General features: G+C 33.1%; 1 protein-coding gene across 1 annotated transcript in view; it reads right to left on the reverse strand.

Moving 5' to 3' along the window:
* Positions 1–14,466, reverse strand: part of LOC145296150 (uncharacterized) — a 194,892-nt gene that overhangs the window by 49,745 nt on the left and 130,681 nt on the right. The window contains exon 2 of the mRNA XM_080142351.1: positions 1,361–1,642. Within this exon, the coding sequence (XP_079998477.1) occupies positions 1,361–1,642 (282 nt within the window). The remainder of the gene's footprint in view (positions 1–1,360; positions 1,643–14,466) is intronic.

Here is a 14,466-nt window from a genome sequence, read left to right on the forward strand (position 1 = left end):
TAAAAATCACAAAAAAGAGTAAAATTTTGGCGATAATGTAGGTTTTGTTCATCATAGAGAAACGTTGTTTAACTCATATTATCGCTAAAGAACTTCTGCATCTTGTATAAGCTTAACTTTGGCATTTGAGCATAACCATGAAAAGTTTGGCCAATATCTGATCCTCTTTGAGAACAGTAATGGAAAATTTCAGGCTGATTAAATTATAAACGTTTCTATGGCACAACGTCCAAAATACTTCATATAATATGGAGCAGTAAGATCGAGAGAAAAAATTGGTCCGTATTCATTGGTGTTGAGGGTTAATCGGAATCGGAAAACGAAAAAATCGGAATCATTATCAGAATCGGAAAACGAAAAAATCGGAATCATTATCAGAATCGGAAAACAAAAAAATCGGAATCATTATCAGAATCGGAAAACGAAAAAATCGGAATCATTATCAGAATCGGAAAACGAAAAAATCGGAATCATTATCAGAATCGGAAAACAAAAAAATCGGAATCATTATCAGAATCGGAAAACGAAAAAATCGGAATCATTATCAGAATCGGAAAACAAAAAAATCAGAATCGGAAAATCTATGTCTATTTTCCAATACTAAAAACAATTCTTTAACAGTTTGTTAAAAACTTTCCATTACAGTACTAATGATAAAATTATGACTTTTAAAATTTTGGTACTCATGCACTTATTGATCCGTGCTGAAATAATAACGTTATTATTTAAAAAGCCATTCTTAACATGGAGAGTGGAGGGTGTTTTGTACCTATTCTGTACTTTAACCTTAGAATTGAATAAAAAAAACGTATCATAAAACTTTAATTAAACTTGGAAATACGATTTTAAAAATAGTACGGATCAGTCAGTGCATTAACACCAAAATTTTAAAACTACCAGTAAAACTAAAATCTATTGTGTAGTTTTTACATTTGCACAGATTACATTGGGGTTTATGATCTGAAAAAAAAAAAAAAACAAAAACAAAAAAAACTCATAGCTAAATATTTAAAAGTTATAAAAGAATCGGAATCAAAAATTATATCTGAATCCGGAATTTAGAAGATAATTGGAATCGGGAAATATATTGGAATCGTATTATCACATTTTCAGGTGGAGGGAGACAGTCGCAGAACTGACTTATACTCTTGTAATATTCAGAAGGACGGTATGTGAAATTTGAAAGTGATTTTAGAACCTTTAAATTGGTAGATAAAAATTAATTAATGTCTATACTTTATGGCTGTTCTTTATAAATCCTTAAACCAAAATTAAACAGATTTTATAGGAGGAGTCACTGTCCTATAAAATAATCAATGGATCAGTAAGGCAAGAAGAAAAACAAAAATCGATAACTTACCAATGGCGGATAGAAAGCTGACGGCTCAGCTCCGAGGAGGCTGGACGGTGAAAGTCCAGCCGAGTTGTATAGATGATCCATGAGCGACGGTACTCGTGGGTAGGCAGCGGCGAGGAGGGCTGGGTGTATTTGGCAGGTGCAAGTCGACTGGCCCGTGCAAGGATCCGTTACGATTGGTCGACCATTCTCGCAGCACGTGGACGACGTGGAAGACGATGACGTCACGGCAGCCACTGCGGCTGCTGCAGCTGCGTGGCTGAGACCACTTCCGGACAAGAGGAGCTGGATACAAAAGGGAAAATAATACCATTAATCGAATAATTAATTGGTAAATATTTAAAGAAAAAGAAAAATCACGAATGATTTCTTATTTACTTGTCTCTCCACAAAAACAAAATTAGACACAGGATGGTTTTTAATGTGGGGGAAAACAAAGTTTCTCAAAAAAGGGTATTCTATATTGAGTTAAGAAAATAAAATAAATAATTGTTCCGATTAGTGAAAGGATCTAGATCGAGTCAAGTTTGATTCCGGTTCGAATGCCGAGAAGTTCTACGCATGAGCCTGTGCAGACAAAGACAAAGTCCAGTTTAAAGTCTAGCATCTGTTTCGTCTTCGGCAAGAAGAGAAGAAATCTTTCTCGACTGATGCAATAAATTTTTTTCTCAACCCAGAACGCCTTTTTTTTTCTGGGGAGTTACATTTTCTTCACATTAAAACTGATCTTGTGTTTAAGTTTGTCCTCGGGGGAAAACAAGTAAATAGAACTCCACACATACATAACACTCCGGTATAAGGAAACGAATCTACACACATGTACATACTCACAGAAATACATATACTTCAGTGTAAATACACCCAGGCGTACACATATACGCGTTAATGTCAATACACACGTGTGCACACACTTTCCGCGCAAACATGTACATCTACAAACACATACTTAAGAGAGAATTCAAATGCCTACTAGACGTTATCGAAGTGCGTATCCGTTCTCTTGTACAGATGTTTGTCAGGACAACCTCGCATGAAAATACTTAACTCCCCAAGTAAAGCTCAATCAAATATTCAAAATAATACAGTATTCGAAGCGTAAATAAGATCCTCTCGGCAAAATTACACACTGGCTTTTATAAGGAATGGCGCACGTCATCCACGTGATGGTGCTCCAAGTAACAGCACTAAACTGGAGACTCACCCAGACTAGATGAATTCTAGTTTTGGGATCCAGATGGACCAAGAAACCGCTATAAAGTATATTAAGTAGTCCCTTATGGAGAAGACAGTTATTGTTCTTCTTGATTATTAACTTTAATTGAATACTCGGATATCCATGTATTTCACATGTATAGAAGGTTAGCTATGAGAAAAGGCCTTTGATTTGTTAGATTTAAGTTAAACACAAAAATACAGAGTTGGAAATTCTACTAGACACCACTCTCAAATGCTTTCAGTTTCTCTATACAGGAGTTAGGACAACTTGCCATGAGATTTCTTTTTGTTGATGTAACAAAAATGAAAATGCAAACAAACAGAAACCCAGAAACTTGCAGAATGTTATCTAGAACGAAAAAAGATCCCCTTAGGATCGCTATGCACAGAATTATATCAGAAAACGACTGTGAACTTTCTACTAGTCACGATACCGCAAGTCAACACTAAAGTGGGTACTCAGCCCAATTTTGGGTCTAAAATCCGACAAAATCTAAACATAAGCCACAAGATAAAGAAACAATGTCGCCTGTTGAGAAGAACTAACTTATTCTCTTCTGCTTCTGTAACATTTTAAACAACAACAACAACAATAACAACAACAACCACACTTTATGCATGTATGTGTAGAGTGTTTAGACGTGCTGATCTTTTAGACACTTTTCGCTTCTTTTTATAATTGACTGTCGATCGTCCCGTTTGTTTAACTAAGATGAGACTCTTTTAATTAAGAATGTAACATGAGGATATGTTCGCAGGAAGATTTTCAGAGATGGTTTTATTTGGAAAAATATTACCCAGGAGGGAGAGAGACTAATGTTATCGTAGGTACTTATTTAATTCTTAAACTTACCATTCTAACTTAAAATGAGTGACGCGCACGGACAGGCATAGAAGTAACATTCGCCTTAAATTATTGCTACATTATTGCCCGTGTCTCGTTCGCACGTCTTCTCGGAGAGACTGATCTAAAAACCTTAGTTTGTTCTCCGCTTGCAAACGTGACGTCATTCGTCATTGTCTTTCCGTTTTGTATATAGCGTTCGATCACTGTCTCAACTTTACGTCACCCATTTTTTATTCGACTTTGAACGATTCTGTTTTACAGATCTGTGTTATCATGCACTCAGTGTGACCCTTGTCATAATTACACTAGCTAACTTAGGATTCATAATATTTAATACTTCACTTTTAAGTTTTTTAGAAGTAAGGAACAAAATTCAAGGATCAAATATAACCGTGAACAGAAAACAAAAAAAAACAAAAAACAAAAACAAAAAACAATAAAACAAAAACAAAACAACAAAAACAGAACAAACAAATTACTCTCTATTATTAAATGATTTGAAAACAACCTGGTCCATTAAGAAATAAACAGTTTACCGGCTGTGGTTGGGGCAACTGATCTAATCAAACTAAATCTTAAAATAAATAAATAAATAAATAAATAAATAAATACCTAGATAAAGAAAGAGAAAGACGAGAAACATCCGCGAATCGAAACAGACGATATTTCAGAGGCCTTTTTTTGACGAAAATTTATTTGCTAGCAAATGACAAACTCCATTAAAAAGGTTTATCGATTTCCTACTTCGAAATTCTCCAGCTCTCCTGAATATTAATCCAGTCTAAAGTCACAACAAACAAACTATAAAAAGAGATAATATCAAATAAGAAACCAATAAATAGTATTATTTGAATTATTCGGACTATTGTTTTCATCTTGATGGTGGCTTGCATACAATATCCTCCGACTTTCTTCAGATAACATGAACACATGCCTCAACAGATAACGTTGTTAAGTATAATCAATATATTACAAAGCGTGGCATTTCTTTTGAGGATAAGTACATATCAGTTTTCATGATAAAAAATCTGCAAACTAATAGACAAATGATTCGCATCTTGGGTAAGCGCGGGAGAAGGCATGCACAGACAAAGCCACACGACCGACAACATTTGTGATAATTTTTGATTACTGTGTTGAATTGTGAACAAACTAGGTGTGTACGCACTAGCCACGTTAAGGAGAGTAAGGTGCTATTAAGGTACGGTTACGAATAAGATTCACAAGGATGAAATAAAATCCGGATAGTGTCAGGTGTACAGGTAATGGAGAACTGTTTTTGAAGACGGCACACTTCCGGCCAAACGTTACACATATCTGTATCGAGCGGAAACGGACAAAGATTTAAAACGGCCATTTAAACGCAAACATGTCACGGGTACCGCCAACCGCGTTCTTACTTTCGAGCTATGATATCTGTGTCGGTAGGTGATATCTTATTTACAACATCAGGATATCGAAATCATAGACATGCGCATCTGTCTATCTATCTATCTATCTATCTATCTATCTATCTATCTATCTATCTATCTATCTATCTATCACTCTCTCTAATATATATATATATATATATATATATATATATATATATATATATATATATATATATATATATATAGTCTTGCAAGTTTTGGCTTTTTGGGAATTTAAAAACAAGGCAGTATATTAATTCATGGCTCCCCAGCAGTGTAGATCAAACACCACCTCCCTTAAGCACAAGAAAAAAAGTTCTGGATATTGGATCTAGTTTTTTTTGGCTTTATTAATAAGATTAATCTATCCATGTCATCAAAAATGTCTTCCTTACTTATGTCATCCGTATTTGCCCCCCCCCTTCCAAAGAAAATGTTTGTTATTTACAAAATTGCTGTATTTATAGTGTTCGGATAAATTCATAATACTACTTCTCACCCCTTTTTTGTTAATAGTATTTATTTTATTTATATGTTTATATGTTTATTAGTTTTAAAAATATACAAGAATTAACAAAAATAAAAAAAAATATATAAATGTTTCCATCCAAAATTATTTTTGTAAGCGTAAAAAAACTGAAGATGTTTGAAACTGGTAAAAGGAAACATTTAAAAGAATCAACTCATAAAAAACTCAACGTATATATGTTTATGTATTTGTTTCACTCTCAAAAATTAATTGATCATTAAAATTTTAGAACACATCTACTTAGTTTTATCCAAAGGAGATAAAAATATGTGGAAATTCCTTACTGACAATTACCTCTGTCTTTTGTGAAATTTTAACACTAGTAATTAGATACCAATTTGTACATATACTCAAATTCAATTTATTTGTGAGTATTTTTAAGAGTGTTATAGGCATAGTATAGCTACAACCTTCAATTTTAAAATGTCTTTATAAAATATAAATAAAATATGAGTTTCAATTAAATACATTATTTGATTCTGGAATTATATATAATATAATATAATATATATTTGTATATTTTTCTAAATGTATGTTGATTAACTATGTTATCCTGAGGTTTTTCCTATACATTTCAGTCACATAAAATGCACGCTAAAATATACCTTAGTTCTAAAATCGAGAGTTATGTTTGAAAATAAAATCTGTTTTAATTGTTTTGATTATCAGTAATTTATGCTTAACAAGTAGCTTCCTCTCTCATTCTTTTGGCTTTCTATACGTCTTACGACACTTTTAACTTAATGTCTCTTTTATCATTTAAAGAAAGAATAACTCAATTTCACCGTGAACATTTAATTTATAGAGATATAACAGGTATGCACATTTTATAGCACAATGAATCCCTTTACTTCACTATAAGAATAATAACACGAATGCGGATAATATAGAAGTAAATGTTTTGAGTGTGAGAAGAATGTCTTGAGGATATAATTTGTGAATTTGAAAATGAAATCAATGTGGAAGAAATAGTGGCAGTCATCGTGACTCAACTGGTCACAAGTAGTCTAGCACACACACACACACACACACACACACACACACACACACACACACACACACACACACATATATATATATTCTGTAGACGGTCCAACCGCCATTGCTTGCATCTTGTTTATCAAAAACATTGTTGTCATAGATACCGTATAAATAAACTTCAGTCGTTGCTTAACTTGTATGCATAGTTTCAATCAGAAACTATGTTTTGTTATGTTCTGGTTTCGATTCTAGCTGATGGCACTCATATATTATTTTTGCTTACTTCTGAAATCATAACTATATATTAGCTACAATATAATATGAAATAATTTACTCTATAATAATAAATACGAAATTCGCGTAAATAAAAATACCATATTTATGACCGAGCAAGGCCGAGCGGCCCCGCTAGTATATATATATATATATATATATATATATATATATATATATATATATATATATATATATATATATATATATATATATATATTAGTTACATACACGTTTGTCCCTTGGCTTAAAATTAACGTCAACTTAGACGTAATTCGCGTTTTGATTGTCACTAAAAAAGATAAAATTATTAGCCATTCAAAATGGCTTCCAATTTCTATCCATTGCCAGATAAAACACTGACTCTATAAAGACTGGCTTTAAATCGATCTATTCACTGTTTTTTAAGGTGAGTAAATTAACATTATATCATGAGGATGCGAGGCCACCCACATTGCGTATTTTCTTACCTGTTTTTAACTTTAGTTTTATTATTTCTTAACAAGAGGGGGCAGTATCAACTCTGGTCATATAGATGTCACCTATTATTGACTAAGGAAGGCAAATGTAGGGACATTAAAAACAGCAACATAATTTAAGGTAATTCAATCAGACACGGATATAGAAATGAGGTAATAATGGATAAAGCGATCCTAGCTAAGATCCGAGAAATGGTCCGTGAGAGGCATGAAACGATATGCACTATTAAAAGTCAAGATAAATTTTCATTGGAAGTGTTGAAACAATTTTCAGTACGCGCTTTAAAAATAGGAAATTATATATATATAATATAATATATAATATAATATAATATAATATATATATATATATATATATATATTTATATACAGTATAACTCCTAAAACATCCGCTTCATTCAAATTAGAGGATACTGTTCAAGTTTCGTGATAAAAAAATGTGCTGCAGTTAACTTTAATTTTCTAAGAATTAAGAAATAGTAAATGAAATTCATTGCTATATGATACTTCAAGTATATATTAAGTTGAGTTTACGACATATTGCAATAAGAATTGTTAAATATTATTACCAGGAACAAAAACATTGAAAATAAATTAAATCTACTCTTACTTGTTAAGTATTTATTACCTAAGTTATCATCTACAGAAATCATATATTTATGTAAAATACAGTTTTATTTAGTCATTCATTGAATGAGTCTCATTGCAGTTTCTATTTTCATCGATTGCGCTCTCGGGCGCTGGCATTGTATTCCGTAAGCGATCACGAAAATCTACAATTTCTTAGTTCTGTAGCTTCTTTATGATTATATCTCTTCGGAGTGACATTGCTTGCAAAACATAGTTGTCACTAAAGTAAGGACTTTTTTCTAGAAATTTTATAACCGTCTCCATAGACTTTTGTGCATCATCCCATGATATTGATTCATGAGAGTGTTCTTGGTTATTTACATTAGGGTCAAAAGAATGGGAGCTGTCGCTATTTTCATCACCATTACTGCCTTCATAAGTTTTGGTCTCGGTATTGATTCAAGCCGATGCACTTGAGTGATATGGATATGTTTTTCATTTTTGAAATCACAACTTTATGATCTATAAAAGTCGTAAACCTATAATAATATAACAATATATGCGAAATTTTCAAGAATTAAAGTATCATATTTAAAGTACTTTGCGACCGGGCTATTCCGAGCGTCCTTGCTAGCTTGGATAAATACTTTTGCAGCTTTAACAAAAAAAAGCTACAACAATATCAGAGCGTTTTCATTTGCGCTAAACATCTACAGAATGCCAACATCAATATATTACATATGAATGAGTTCCCTGTGGAATTTCCACAGATCTCACTAGTCTAAATTAAAAAGATAGTAGTGCACAGAGTGCAGCTGAAATACCTCCTACATTAAAAATATTCAACTATATCTTTCTAATGCTGTAATGATTTGCAGTGGTGCACATCGTGCTTTTTCTGTAAAAATGTTTTTGAATAATGGTGAATCTATAACTGCAACACAGAGTTTTCCGAGTTCATGTAGAACGATATGATGCTATATATGTTATTCCTTAATTGGAATTCATTTTTTTGAGATGAGCATTATATATATTAATCTATTTTTATTTCGGACTACTAGCCTCATCTTTATAAATTTACGATATGATGCTATTCAAGATTAATACAACACCCTAGAAATGGTTTATTATTCCATCGAAGGGAAATATTATTTTTACAATAATAATTATTACTCGTTACATCCTAAGATATCAATAAAGATTATATAGTTATCTTATTTTATTTTAATGTACAGAAAACAATAGTATTACAGTATTACTTAGTTTAACATAAAAATCACTGAGTAATACGAAACTTTCTATGTGAGAGTTTTGAATTTAGAGTAAACGTTAAATTCTAACCAAATTTCTTGAGATTCATTAATAAATAAAACACTAAAAAATAATAAATTAAAAGTAAGAAACCATAAATCTCATTAAGAATTTTGTCCGGTTTCAAAATAGTCCAAAGTTAACAATTCTCGCTGTAATTTAGAAGAAATATACAAAAATAGGGCCCACATAAATTTCGTCAACACAGATGGTGGACATGTTAAAAGCACGAGGGGTGTTAATCACTTCCAGATGTAGTTTTAACAGAATATAAATGTGTCAAGATATGCACAAACTTTGTATTTTCATTCAAACATATGTGATGAGATGTAAATATGAAATTTAAAAAAAATAATATAAAATTTAAAATTGTCTGGTTTATGTCGAAACAATTGTAATATCCGCATATATACATATATGAAGTTATTCCTTCTTGTTGTTTTTGGTTTTTGCCAATATATATATATATATATATATATATATATATATATGTGTGTGTGTGTGTGTGTGTATTATATATATGTGTATTATATATATATATATATATATATATATGTATATGCTTGATTACCGAAATATTAATCATGTTGCTTAATATTTGAGTTAATTAAGATGGTTTAAATTCTTATTGATAATATTTGTACATTGCCATTGGTTAATTGATTTTAAATTTATTAAATCGTTGGAATAATCTCTTCTAATATATATATATATATATATATATATATATATATATATATATATATATATATATATATATACATATATATACTTAATATCGAATATATTCTCTCTATAATTGCTGGCTTCTGTTGCATTAAAGCAATCAAACTTATATTTAACAAACACTGACCCAACGGCTAATGGATAGTCTAGTATTTATAAAAATTTATTTAGACCTTCTGTGTTCATTTAACTGTAAAATAAACTTAAATAAATAAATAAACGAAATTAAATTAAATTTTAATAACTGTTTTTTTTTCTTTGCTGGTGAAATTAGGTATGCATTTCGAAAAATCTCGCAGCTCGCAATGAACACTTGACGAGGTTAAAAGCTGACATATATCGGCCACTGTTTATTATCAGTTATTCTTTTTTTGCAGTAACTTGAAAATTTATATAATTACGATTTATTTTATTTTCACTCGCGAAGTGTTTGCTACGTTGCCTGGTCATAACACTTTCTGCGCGAGTGACAGTTCCGTTCAAACTTTTCCCTACACTTTTGCAACAGTCATTTTTTAAACATCAACCTGCCAAAATGTTGTATGTCTTTTTCGCCCTTGACAACGGCTTAGATTAGGCGAGATGAAAAAACAAACGTTTAACACATGCATGTCTACCGACTAAACACATTTTTGTGTCTTGTCTGTTGTGTTGATGAAACTGTATAAATAAAATTAATTTAAATCATAGAAGTTTGTCTTTATATGTCTATGTCTATGCTAACCCGTTCATACCGATACCCACACACATTGTACAACCATCTCCTAGGATGGATGCAGCAACCTTTTCTTTATACAACAGGACGTTCTCTTGCTTTAAAACACTTGATCTACTAAAATGATTTACCAATTTTCTAAAAGTAATCTGTAGGTGTAACGTTTGAAGAACATGGGGGGTGATGCATAATTTCTATAATAAGTAGGTTATGAGAAATCTGTGCTCTTGTGCAGTGTGAAATATTCTAATGACGATTGACGCTAAATATTACACAATAATTTAACTCGCATTTTAGACACAGCTTTTCATAAAGCTTTTCCATGTTATTAAAAAATTAAATCAAAATAAAAAAAATATACGCAAAAGACTTAGAAAACCGAAGCGTGATCGATCGATGTAAAAAGAAAACTTTCATAAAGATGGAAGGTTTTTAAACATTGTTTTCACAATTGTTAGGCAATGAAGCAAGCTGATGTTATTATATATTACGTTCTTATATTATCCACTGCGAACCCGTGTTCTAGTGCATAAAGTACTTGGTAAAATTTAGTTGTAAAGTTGAGTTAGAGGCTGGAAGGTTAAATCTTCAATATGGCGGCACTAAAAAAATTCATTTGTGAATTATCCGGTCATGATTAACGGAACGAAAGCAGTGGATTAAATAAAAAATTCCGTTCAAAATCCCGTCCAAATTCTTGAGTTTGACAGAAAAATACGAGGGGCGTGCAATAAGTAATGTCCCTGACCCACTTCCCATAGCAGTAGGGCAACGAAACTTGGCACAGTCATTAGTCTTTCTCTACATAGGAACCACCCACAGTTATGCATTTCTCCTATCGTTTTATGCAGCTTTGGAGACCGTTTTTGTAGAACACCCCAGGTTGATCCTCCAACCACGACGTGACTTCACAAATCAAGGCTGCATCATCTGGGAAACGCTTTTCTTTCAAAAACAATTTCATGGCTGAGAAGAGGTGAAAATCAGAGGGTGCAAGGTCAGGAGAGTAGGGAGGATGGGAAGGATTTCATAACCACACGCTGTGCTTCTGATCTGGCGACATGCGAGTTGTGGAACGGCGTGTTGTACTGCAGGAGGAGAGTATCTTTGCTGATCTTGCTCCACCTCTTGATTTTGATAGCTTCCCTTAATTTCCTAAAAGGTGAAGCATAATAGGCTCCTGTAATCGTGGTACCTTTTGGCAGGAAATCTGTCATCACTACTCCGTCCTGGTCCCAGAAGACTGTAAGTATGACCTTGCCAGCGGAGGGCTGCACCCTTACCTTCTTTGGAGGTGGTGAGTCCAAGTGCTTCCACTGCATTGACTGGGCTTTGATCTCTGGATCATAGTGATGGACCCAGGTTTTATCCTGTTTAATCAGTCTTTTGAAAAACTTTGACTCATCTTCTTGGCACATCTCCAAATTCATCCTCGAGAACTCGACGCGTTCTTGCTTCTGGAATGGTGTGAGCAACCTGGAAATCCATCTGGCAGATACCTTATGCATATGCAATTGGTCATGAATGCTAGTTTCCACAGACTCTGTACTAATCTTGACATCTTGGGCTATTTGTCGAATAGTAATGCGCCGATCTTCCAAAATGGCAGCCTCAACTTGACGGACAGATGCCTCATCAATGGCAGAAGGGGGCGACCAGGTCTGGGAGCTGTTTCCACAGACTTCCGGCCATGTTTGAATTCACGATGGTAGCGTTTTACAAGGTCATATAATGGGGCATTATCACCATAAGTTTCTTTCATTTCATCAAAATTCTCCTGTGGTGTGCGTCTTTTCAAATACAAAAACCGGATCACTGCTCGACATTCACAGGCTCCATTTCACACCTGACTCAGTTCAAACACCTGTAAAACAGAAACCACGATTAGTTCAGAGGTGTAATTTGCCACATAACCTGTAAAGATATAAATCATTGCACATGCAACATTTTAGCTAGATCAGACAACTGGAAGTGGGCCAGAGGCATTACTTATTGCACGCCCTTCGTATTTGAAAATATAAAAAAACTTGAAACATAAAAACTTACAAAAAACACCCAAACCGAACTCTAATTCTTCTAATTCTAATTGACGTTCACGAACAACTTTCTATAAGTGTGCAATAGTTGAATCTTTGCAACATCCAAGTAATTCTTTAATAAAAATATAAGCAGGAGGGAAAAAACCCACCATGTTATATTTGAATCACGTGACATTTGCATACGAACATCAGCGTCTTCAAAATAAGTAACTTCTAATTCAAAAGAAATATATCCAATAGATGGCGCAAAATGGAGAAAAACACAGAATCTTTCGGATTTGGTTGTAATGACTAGGACGAGGACAACAGCATATTCTTTTCATTGTTTTGACCCTCGAGCGTGTATCCGTTGATATCTTATATGCTTTTATATAGAGTAATGTGGTTGTCGGTTGATTAACTGTGTCTAACTGTGTCGAGAGTCAAAACAGTGATACGAATATTCTGTTGTCATAGCCCTACTTCACGGCAAATCGATAGCATTTATCAAAACAGCTATGCGATAGCAAAACAGTTTTCTAAATGAAATCAAGCGGACACATGATTTGATTTAAGTAAGTAGATAATTAGATTTACATATTGTTAAGCTAATTAGTTCGATTAGGATGCAATGGAACGATCTTTATATTTTGGACATTTACCTTATCTTGTTGACTGCCATATTCAGTGTTTTTACCTGAAATTTTGAACTGAACCGTTTTAGACACTCTACAAGTACCTAATTACATCAAAATAACAGTTGACACAAAAAAACAACTGTCGCAGTGGTTAGAGTACGTGGAAAAATCAATTGTAAAAAAAGATATTCTCTTAAAGATTGAAGGTTCAATCCTCAGTGTGGGCGACCAAAAAATAATACAATTGCGAATTACTTAGGACCTCTATCCAGTCATGGCTGACGTGAAGTAAATAAAGAGTTCCCTTCTAAATTCTGTCCAAATTTCCGAGTTCGACAAAAAGATTCCCGAGTTCGACAAGATACACCTGAAACGGTGTGAAGATGACACTCAAGATGAATCCAAATAATACGAATAAGCAATCCTCATCTAAAAAATTCAGAAACGTCACACCATCATCATCTGCTGACTGTTTAAATGATGATGACTGTTTCACGAAAACCTCCAGGCCATGATGATACATCTTCGCGTAGTTGTCTTTCGCGTAACCTTGCAATACATTAAAGAATGTAAACAGTCGTCGAAGTCATCGTTCAGAAAATGAGTCTCGATTTAGTTATTTTCAGAAACAATTTAATTATATTTAAATAAAACTTTATTCACAATCAATTACTTCTTTTTTCATTAATTGTACTTTGAAGATTAACGACTTTGAATTGATCGATATAATTGTTTTTGAAAAACAAAACAAGAAAACGGTAACGGTTTATCAGAATTTGGAAAAAATATAAATAAAAATTAGATATAGGTTTGCTTAAATCCTTATCCGGAGCATGATATTAATAATCTGAGATTTTCTTAAATTTAGGTTGTAATAAACTTTCAATACTTTTATTGTCACCGAAATCGGTGAAATTGGCCATTATATGCCTACTTGTGTAGTGATAAAACTTTTCAAACGCACTCGTAATGTTGTAACGCGGTCGACGCACATGAGCAAACAAATAAAAAGGGATAGAAATAAATAAAAATACGGTTCAGCATGTATACGTTTTTTTAGAAACGTTTATATTCCTGTTACTTTCGGCACCACTTAAAAAGTCTCTCGCTGCACAATGTGCATTCTTATCTGACACACGGTTCTATTTCTTCCGACCGCACGCCAGTATTAGCCACTTCTCTCGACGCCGACTTTCTTTTTCTGACATCACACTGGCATTAACCAACCATTTCTCGCATTAACATCCATTTTCTTTGACGCGCATTTTTTTTTCTCTCGCGAGCACATGTTGCATTTTTCTCCTTTTCTTTCATGCTGCTTCTCGGTAACACTTCCTAATTTGCATATGCGTATTTTTCTGCTACTGCTGCTGATAATCTCTTTGCATGCTGGCC

The sequence above is a fragment of the Euprymna scolopes genome, chromosome 2 (genome assembly GCF_053919585.1).
Source record: "Euprymna scolopes isolate OS-2025 chromosome 2, ASM5391958v1, whole genome shotgun sequence".
In the NCBI taxonomy this organism is placed as follows: Eukaryota; Metazoa; Mollusca; class Cephalopoda; order Sepiida; family Sepiolidae; genus Euprymna; species Euprymna scolopes.